This window comes from Salvelinus fontinalis, chromosome 25 (genome assembly GCF_029448725.1).
Source record: "Salvelinus fontinalis isolate EN_2023a chromosome 25, ASM2944872v1, whole genome shotgun sequence".
NCBI lineage: Eukaryota > Metazoa > Chordata > Actinopteri > Salmoniformes > Salmonidae > Salvelinus > Salvelinus fontinalis.
Window position 1 is genome coordinate 35,123,572 of NC_074689.1, and position 10,101 is coordinate 35,133,672.

The 10,101-nt window shown below is 50.9% G+C and overlaps 1 protein-coding gene across 2 annotated transcripts in view; it reads right to left on the reverse strand.

Moving 5' to 3' along the window:
- Positions 1 to 7,531, reverse strand: part of LOC129823227 (stAR-related lipid transfer protein 13-like) — a 111,993-nt gene extending 104,462 nt beyond the window's left edge. Inside the window, exon 1 of one of the 2 annotated variants that reach the window (XM_055882109.1) lies at positions 6,981 to 7,531. In XM_055882109.1, coding sequence (XP_055738084.1) covers positions 6,981 to 7,104 — 124 coding nt within the window. In that variant the 5' untranslated portion in view covers positions 7,105 to 7,531. The remainder of the gene's footprint in view (positions 1 to 6,980) is intronic. The other variant, XM_055882110.1, reaches the window with a different exon arrangement.
- Between the last annotated feature and the right edge of the window lie 2,570 nt (positions 7,532 to 10,101).

Consider the following 10,101-nt stretch of genomic DNA (forward strand, 5'->3'; position numbering starts at 1 on the left):
CTCTCCCTATAGTCTGTTCCCTGGCCGACTGACTAGGTATCCACCTCTCCCTATAGTCTGTTCCCCGGGCCGACTGACTAGGTATCCCCCTCTCCCTATAGTCTGTTCCCCGGGCCGACTGACTAGGTATCCCCTCTCCCTATAGTCTGTTCCCCGGGCCGACTGACTAGGTATCCCCCTCTCCCTTATAGTCTGTTCCCCGGGCCGACTGACTAGGTATCCCCCTCTCCCTTATCGTCTGTTCCCCGGCCGACTGACTAGGTATCCCCTCTCCCTATAGTCTGTTCCCTGGCCGACTGACTAGGTATCCCCCTCTCCCTATAGTCTGTTCCCGGGCCGACTGACTAGGTATCCCCTCTCCCTTATCGTCTGTTCCCTGGGCCTACTGACTAGGTATCCCCTCTCCCTATAGTCTGTTCCCGGGCCGACTGACTAGGTATCCCCCTCTCCCTATAGTCTGTTCCCCGGGCCGACTGACTAGGTATCCCCCTTATCGTCTGTTCCCCGGGCCGACTGACTAGGTATCCCCCTTATCGTCTGTTCCCCGGGCCGACTGACTAGGTATCCCCCTCTCCCTATAGTCTGTTCCCCGGGCCGACTGACTAGGTATCCCCCTTATCGTCTGTTCCCCGGGTCGACTGACTAGGTATCCCCTCTCCCTATAGTCTGTTCCCAGGACGACTGACTAGGTATCCCCCTCTCCCTATAGTCTGTTCCCCGGGCCGACTGACGAGGTATCCCCCTCTCCCTATAGTCTGTTCCCCGGCCGACTGACTAGGTATCCCCCTCTCCCTATAGTCTGTTCCCCGGGCCGACTGACTAGGTATCCCCCTCTCACTATAGTCTGTTCCCCGGCCGACTGACTAGGTATCCCCCTCTCCCTATCGTCTGTTCCCTGGGCGACTGACTAGGTATCCCCCTCTCCCTATAGTCTGTTCCCCGGGCCGACTGAATAGGTATCCCCTCTCCCTTATCGTCTGTTCCCCGGGCCGACTGACTAGGTATCCCCCTCTCCCTATAGTCTGTTCCCCGGGCCGACTGACTAGGTATCCCCCTTTCCCTATAGTCTGTTCCCCGGGACGACTGACTAGGTGTCCCCTCTCCCTTATCGTCTGTTCCCCTGGGCGACTGACTAGGTATCCTCTCTCCCTATAGTCTGTTCCCTGGCCGACTGACTAGGTATCCCCCTCTCCCTATAGTCTGTACCCCGGGCCGACTGACTAGGTATCCCCCTCTCCCTATAGTCTGTTCTCCGGGCCGACTGACTAGGTATCCCCCTCTCCCTATAGTCTGTTCCCTGGGCGACTGACTAGGTATCCCCCTCTCCCTATAGTCTGTTCCCCGGGCGACTGACTAGGTATCTCCCTCTCCCTATAGTCTGTACCCCGGGCTGACTGACTAGGTATCCCCCTCTCCCTATAGTCTGTTCCCTGGCCGACTGACTAGGTATCCCCTCTCCCTATAGTCTGTTACCTGGCCGACTGACTAGGTATCCCCCTCTCCCTATAGTCTGTACCCCGGGCTGACTGACTAGGTATCCCCCTCTCCCTATAGTCTGTTCCCCGGGCCGACTGACTAGGTATCCCCCTCTCCCTATAGTCTGTTCCCTGGGCGACTGACTAGGTATCCCCCTCTCCCTATAGTCTGTTCCCCGGGCGACTGACTAGGTATCTCCCTCTCCCTATAGTCTGTTCCCTGGCCGACTGACTAGGTATCCCCTCTCCCTTATAGTCTGTTCCCCGGGCCGACTGACTAGGTATCCCCTCTCCCTATAGTCTGTTCCCCGGGCGACTGACTAGGTATCCCCTCTCCCTTATCGTCTGTTCCCCGGGCCGACTGACTAGGTATCCCCCTCTCCCTATAGTCTGTTCCCCGGGCCGACTGACTAGGTATCCCCCTCTCCCTATAGTCAGTTCCCTGGCCGACTGACTAGGTATCCCCCTCTCCCTATAGTCTGTTCCCTGGCCGACTGACTAGGTATCCCCTCTCCCTTATCGTCTGTTCCCCGGGCCGACTGACTAGGTATCCCCTCTCCCTTATCGTCTGTAAACGGGCCGACTGACTAGGTATCCCCTCTCCCTTATCGTCTGTAAACGGGCCGACTGACTAGGTATCCCCCTCTCCCTTATCGTCTGTTCCCCGGGCCGAATTACTAGGTATCCCCCTCTCCCTATAGTCTGTTCCCTGGGCAACTGACTAGGTATCCCCCTCTCCCTATAGTCTGTTCCCTGGCCGACTGACTAGGTATCCACCTCTCCCTAAAGTCTGTTCCCCGGGCCGACTGACTAGGTATCCCCCTCTCCCTATAGTCTGTTCCCCGGGCCGACTGACTAGGTATCCCCTCTCCCTATAGTCTGTTCCCCGGGCCGACTGACTAGGTATCCCCCTCTCCCTTATAGTCTGTTCCCCGGGCCGACTGACTAGGTATCCCCCTCTCCCTTATCGTCTGTTCCCCGGCCGACTGACTAGGTATCCCCTCTCCCTATAGTCTGTTCCCTGGCCGACTGACTAGGTATCCCCCTCTCCCTATAGTCTGTTCCCGGGCCGACTGACTAGGTATCCCCTCTCCCTTATCGTCTGTTCCCTGGGCCTACTGACTAGGTATCCCCTCTCCCTATAGTCTGTTCCCGGGCCGACTGACTAGGTATCCCCCTCTCCCTATAGTCTGTTCCCCGGGCCGACTGACTAGGTATCCCCCTTATCGTCTGTTCCCCGGGCCGACTGACTAGGTATCCCCCTTATCGTCTGTTCCCCAGGCCGACTGACTAGGTATCCCCCTCTCCCTATAGTCTGTTCCCCGGGCCGACTGACTAGGTATCCCCCTTATCGTCTGTTCCCCGGGTCGACTGACTAGGTATCCCCTCTCCCTATAGTCTGTTCCCAGGACGACTGACTAGGTATCCCCCTCTCCCTATAGTCTGTTCCCCGGGCCGACTGACGAGGTATCCCCCTCTCCCTATAGTCTGTTCCCCGGCCGACTGACTAGGTATCCCCCTCTCCCTATAGTCTGTTCCCCGGGCCGACTGACTAGGTATCCCCCTCTCACTATAGTCTGTTCCCCGGCCGACTGACTAGGTATCCCCCTCTCCCTATCGTCTGTTCCCTGGGCGACTGACTAGGTATCCCCCTCTCCCTATAGTCTGTTCCCCGGGCCGACTGAATAGGTATCCCCTCTCCCTTATCGTCTGTTCCCCGGGCCGACTGACTAGGTATCCCCCTCTCCCTATAGTCTGTTCCCCGGGCCGACTGACTAGGTATCCCCCTTTCCCTATAGTCTGTTCCCCGGGACGACTGACTAGGTGTCCCCTCTCCCTTATCGTCTGTTCCCCTGGGCGACTGACTAGGTATCCTCTCTCCCTATAGTCTGTTCCCTGGCCGACTGACTAGGTATCCCCCTCTCCCTATAGTCTGTTCCCTGGGCCGACTGACTAGGTATCCCCCTTATCGTATGTTCCCCGGGCCGACTGACTAGGTATCCCCCTTATCGTATGTTCCCCGGGCCGACTGACTAGGTATCCCCTCTCCCTTATCGTCTGTTCCCCGGGCCGACTGACTAGGTATCCCCCTCTCCCTATAGTCTGTTCCCTGGCCGACTGACTAGGTATCCCCCTCTCCCTATAGTCTGTTCCCTGGGCGACTGACTAGGTATCCCCCTCTCCCTATAGTCTGTTCCCGGGCCGACTGACTAGGTATCCCCCTCTCCCTATAGTCTGTTCCCTGGCCAACTGACTAGGTATCCCCCTCTCCCTATAGTCTGTTCCCTGGCCGACTGACTAGGAATCCCCCTCTCCCTATAGTCTGTTCCCCGGGCCGACTGACTAGGTATCCCCCTCTTCCTATAGTCTGTTCCCTAGCCGACTGACTAGGTATCCCCCTCTCCCTATAGTCTGTTCCCTGGCCGACTGACTAGGTATCCCCTCTCCCTATAGTCTGTTCCCCGGGCCGACTGAATAGGTATCCCCCTCTCCCTATAGTCTGTTCCCCGGGCCGACTGACTAGGTATCCCCTCTCCCTATAGTCTGTTCCCCGGGCCGACTGACTAGGTATCCCCCTCTCCCTATAGTCTGTTCCCCGGGCCGACTGACTAGGTATCCCCCTCTCCCTTATAGTCTGTTCCCTGGCCGACTGACTAGGTATCCCCCTCTCCCTTATCGTCTGTTCCCGGGCCGACTGACTAGGTATCCCCCTCTCCCTATAGTCTGTTCCCTGGCCGACTGACTAGGTATCCCCTCTCCCTTATCGTCTATTCCCTGGGCGACTGACTAGGTATCCCCTCTCCCTTAACACTGTAGGGTTAGCTGTAGGGTTAGCTGTAGAGCTGTGGTAACAGTGTAGGGTTAGCTGTGGAACTCTGGTAGCAGTGTACGGTTAGCTGTATGGTTGGCTGTAGAGCTCTGGTAACACTGTAGGGTTAGCTGTAGAGCTCTGTTAACACTGTAGGGTTAGCTGTAGAGCTCTGGTAACACTGTAGGGTTAGCTGTAGAGCTCTGGTAACACTGTAGGGTTAGCTGTAGAGCTCTGGTAACAGTGTAGGGTTAGCTGTAGAGCGCTAGTAACACTGTAGGGTTAGCTGTAGAGCTCTGGTAACAGTGTAGGGTTAGCTGTAGAGCGCTAGTAACACTGTAGGGTTAGCTGTAGAGCTCTGGTAACACTGTAGGGTTAGCTGTAGAGCGCTGGTAACAGTGTAGGGTTAGCTGTAGAGCGCTAGTAACACTGTAGGGTTAGCTGTAGAGCTCTGGTAACAGTGTAGGGTTAGCTGTAGAGCTCTGGTAACACTGTAGGGTTAGCTGTAGAGCTCTGGTAACACTGTAGGGTTAGCTGTAGAGCTCTGGTAACAGTGTAGGGTTAGCTGTAGAGCTCTGGTAACAGTGTAGGGTTAGCTGTAGTGCTCTGGTAACAGTGTAGGGTTAGCTGTAGAGCTCTGGTAACACTGTAGGATTAGCTGTAGAGCTCTGGTAACACTGTAGGGTTAGCTGTAGAGCTCTGGTAACACTGTAGGATTAGCTGTAGAGCTCTGGTAACAGTGTAGGGTTAGCTGTAGAGTTAGCTGTAGAGCTCTGGTAACACTGTAGGGTTAGCTGTAGAGCTCTGGTAACGGTGTAGGGTTAGCTGTAGTGCTCTGGTAACAGTGTAGGGTTAGCTGTAGAGCTCTGGTAACACTGTAGGATTAGCTGTAGAGCTCTGGTAACACTGTAGGGTTAGCTGTAGAGCTCTGGTAACAGTGTATGATTAGCTGTAGAGCTCTGGTAACAGTGTAGGGTTAGCTGTAGAGCTCTGGTAACAGTGTAGGGTTAGCTGTAGGGTTAGCTGTAGAGCTCTGGTAACACTGTAGGGTTAGCTGTAGAGCTCTGGTAACGGTGTAGGGTTAGCTGTAGAGCTCTGGTAACAGTGTAGGATTAGCTGTAGAGCTCTGGTAACACTGTAGGATTAGCTGTAGAGCTCTGGTAACAGTGTAGGGTTAGCTGTAGGGTTAGCTGTAGAGCTCTGGTAACACTGTAGGGTTAGCTGTAGAGCTCTGGTAACGGTGTAGGGTTAGCTGTAGTGCTCTGGTAACAGTGTAGGGTTAGCTGTAGAGCTCTGGTAACACTGTAGGATTAGCTGTAGAGCTCTGGTAACACTGTAAGGGTTAGCTGTAGAGCTCTGGTAACACTGTAGGATTAGCTGTAGAGCTCTGGTAACAGTGTAGGATTAGCTGTAGAGCTCTGGTAACACTGTAGGGTTAGCTGTAGAGCTCTGGTAACAGTGTAGGGTTAGCTGTAGAGCTCTGGTAACAGTGTAGGGTTAGCTGTAGAGCGCTAGTAACACTGTAGGGTTAGCTGTAGAGCTCTGGTAACACTGTAGGGTTAGCTGTAGAGCTCTGGTAACAGTGTAGGGTTAGCTGTAGAGCGCTAGTAACACTGTAGGGTTAGCTGTAGAGCTCTGGTAACACTGTAGGGTTAGCTGTAGAGCTCTGGTAACACTGTAGGATTAGCTGTAGAGCTCTGGTAACACTGTAGGATTAGCTGTAGAGCTCTGGTAACACTGTAGGGTTAGCTGTAGTGGTGATGGTTGTGGGGTGGGGTTAGCTGTAGAGCTCTGGTAACAGTGTAGGGTTAGCTGTAGTGGTGGTGGTGGTGGGGTGGGGTTAGCTGTAGGGCTCTGGTAACAGTGTAGGGTTAGCTGTAGTGGTGGTGGTGGTGGGGTGGGGTTAGCTGTAGGGTTAGCTGTAGTGGTGATGGTGGTGGGGTGGGGTGGGGGGTAGGATTTGGGATGTGAATGAAGGAATGTTTTGAGTGTAACTTGCTTTTAAGAGGCAGATCACTTTGTTATTACATGAAGCAGATTAGGGCAGACAGCTGAAACACACACACCAGCTATGCGCGGTGACCTACCCACCCAGGAGAAATAGCAACAGGCAGAATGACCTCACCTAAAAACAAGTTGGTGCGTTGGCGAATCTTGGAAACGATCGGGGATATAAACAAACAATCTATAGCCTGTTGACGGTTTAATAAACAATCTATAGCCTGTTGACGGTTTAATAAATATTATCGATAATATTAGACCTACCTAACCTACTAATAAAGTCTTAAATCCCACGACCAGCCACTGGCACACGACTACCCAGTTAAGTCTAATTAAAAGCCTACAGGGCACCTATTTATGCACAGCTTGTCATGAACGGGCACTAGGTTACAGTTAACCATGAGCTTCCCAAAATACTGGCCCTTGTCTTCACACCCGCCGAGGTTACCATAGTCACGAATCACAATGCGAAGTTCTACTACTCAAATACTGTAATTATTATATTAAGCTCCAAGATAAAACGCAATGTTTTTTAATTCATTCATCCCAGCACAGGTTTAAATTAATAAATTTGCTGTGTGGAGATTACATCAATGTAGCCTAACGGTGTCTTCTACGCCGGGCAGGTTAAAGTTGGGTTATATAGTTAACAGTGAGGGAGAGCGGAGAAACGAAAAGCCCCCCAATTGACTGACCTGCCAAGCGCCTCTCCCGGACATTCCTCCACAGTAGAGCCCAAGCCTTGGACGTGGAGTCCCGCAGCTGCTCGCTGATCGACCGGCGCAGCTGGAGCTTGGCTGACTTTCGCTTCGTCGTCATTGTAAACGGCGACACATAATAACATTAATACTACTAGTACTAGTACACAGAGACTCGGTTTCCACGCACAAATAAACTACAATGACACCCGAAAATCGTTTTTTCCCGTTTAATTCCCTGATAGCTGTCTAGCTGGGTGTGAGCGGGCTGCTTGCCGCAATAGCCGTCACCCGTCTCTCCACCTGGTCCGCGGCGTCACCTTGCTGTACAAAGAGACAGCGAGGGTGTTTTAAGGGGAAAGCCGTAAAACATAGGACACTTTATTTTAGGTTCCCGCTGTAGTGTATGATTGTAATGTCCACTGTTCTTCTATTCCTCCCTGTGAATGAATGACGGATGTTTGAGGTCAGCCTGGATACACACATGCTCTCTCTCTCTGTCTGTGTGTGTGTGTGTGTGTGTGTGTGTGTGTGTGTGTGTGTGTGTGTGTGTGTGTGTGTGTGTGTGTGTGTGTGTGTGTGTGTCAATGCCAGATGTGAGTGAGTGAGGGTTTTTTGGAAGTTTCCTGCTGCTCTCACTCTATTGCTTATGCACGCCATTCCCCCCCCCCCCCCCCCCCCCCCCCCCCATCTCTCTGTCAGACAAGAGCCTCTGTCAGCGATTATTCCCCCCCCCCCCCCCCCCCCTAACACACACACTCATCCTGATGTCGGTTAGTGGAACTGCTTTTTTGGGGGGGTTTGGGCATCTACATGTATGACTATATTGTCATTTGTCATATCCAGCAACTTTGATTATAAACAGTAAGTGTAGCTGTAAGAGGCGACCAGAAGGAGAATAACATATTCTATGTGTATACACAAACCCAACCAGGTGGGTCCACCTGTATACAGCTGAGAGCTAAACTTACTCATTTAAAAAAAAGTGTCATTAAAAAGTCGACATGTTGATGCTCCTGATTGTAGGAGGGTTCTAGAACACAAACGGAACCAAGCCAAGCAACCAATCAGCCACTCTCTTCCTCCCTCTCTTCCTCCCTCTCTTCAAATGAGGCCACTGGATTTTTTTTCTCTTCCTCACTCTCTTCTCACTCTCTTCCTCACTCTCTTCCTCACTCTCTTCCTCCCTCTCTTCCTCCCTCTCTTCCTCCCTCTCTTCCGCTGATGAACAGCAAATGAGGCCACTGGATTTTAGTTATAATTTCCCCCTGTAATTTAATTTCTAATGTATTTTACCTATCATAAAACTTCAATTAATAGCCCAGTTATTTATTTGCTTAAATCACTGAACACAACAGGCAATTATTTTAGAGATAGGCTTCTATTTGAGACAGGCATCGGTTTCCTTCATTAATGCACTCAGCTTGCGTAGTACATTTTGCGTAGTACATTTTTTTTAATTCCAGCATTTCACTTACAGCATTTTTAATAGACTTCTTTATTTCCTGCACTAATGTGTTATCATTTACAAACTGTGTCACGTTTATTTTGTCTTCGTATGCCTCTAGCTTCCGGCGCCGACAGAGTTGGCCGACCTCGCTTCCCGTTCCTAGGAAACTATGCAGTATTTTGTTTTTTTTATGTGTTATTTCTTACATTGTTACCCCAGGAAATCTTAGGTTTCATTACATACAGTCGGGAGGAACTATTGGACATAAGAGCAACGTCAACTTACCAACATTACGACTAGGAATACGACTTTCCCGAAGCGGATCCTCTGTTTGGACCACCACCCAGGACAATGGATCGGATCCCAGCCGGCGACCCAAAAGAACGGCGCCGCAGAAGGGGCAGACGGAACGGTCAACACTCGCATTAACACCTGCTAACCATGTGTATGTGATAAATACAATTTGGTTTGATTTGATTTGATTTAGTGTGCCCCGAAGTTGTGGTTTCCACTAGTTACCACAGTCACAAAGTCAAATTGGTCTATATCATAAACATTTATTTTAAGGTCTAATTTTAAGGTTAAGTATAAGATTAGCGGTGTGGTTAAGGTTAGAGTTAAGGTTCTGGTTCTGGTTTAAAAAACCCAGGAGGCTGCTGAGGGGCGAACGGCTCATAGAAATGGGCCGGAACAGAGCCAATGGAAGGGTCCTTACCACAAACCAGTCCTCCCAAATTAAAGGTGCCACCAACCTCCTGTGATTGAAATCACCTTTAAGAAGATATACTGACAAACAATATAAACGTAAACATGTTTCATGAGCTGAAATTAAAGATCCGAGGAATGTTCCAGACGCACAAAAAGCTTATTTCTCTCAGATTTGTTGCACAAATGTGTTTACGTCCCCTGTTAATGAGCATTTCTCCTTTGCCAAGATAATCCATCCAGGTGTGGCATATCAAGAAGTTAATTAAACAGCGTGATCATTACACAGGTGCACCTTGTGCTGGGGGACAATAAAAGGCCACTCTAAAATATGCAGTTTTGTCATACAACACAATGCCACAAATGTGTCATGTTTTGAGGGAGTGTGCAATTTCCATGCTGACTACAGGAATGTACACCAGAGTTGTTGGCAGAGAATTTAATGTTCATTTCTCTATAAAAAAGCTGTTTTTAGAGAATTTGGCATTACTTCCAACTGGCCTCACAACCACAGACCACGCCAGCCAAGGACCTCCACATCCGGCTTCTTCACCTGCAGGATCGTCTGAGACCAGCCACCCAGACAGCTGATGAAACTCAGGAGAATTTCTGTCTGTAATAAAGATCTTTTGTGGGGAAAAACGAATTCTGATTGGCTGGGCCTAGCTCCCCAGTGGACGGGCCTGGCTCCCAAGTGGGTGGGTCTATGCCCTCCCAGGCCCACCCATGTCTGTGCCCCTACCCAGTAATGTGAAATCCATAGATTAGGGCCTTTTGAATTTATTTCTATTGACTGATTTCCTTATATGTGTCACGATCATCGTTGTAATCATACTCAGACCAGCGTGAAATCGGTTCAACATCTTTTATTTACAGAACCAAAAAAACAATACAAAAATACACGACCAGTGAAGTCCAAGAAGTGCAAGGTGATGTAGTGGAAAACGATTGTAAACGATGATC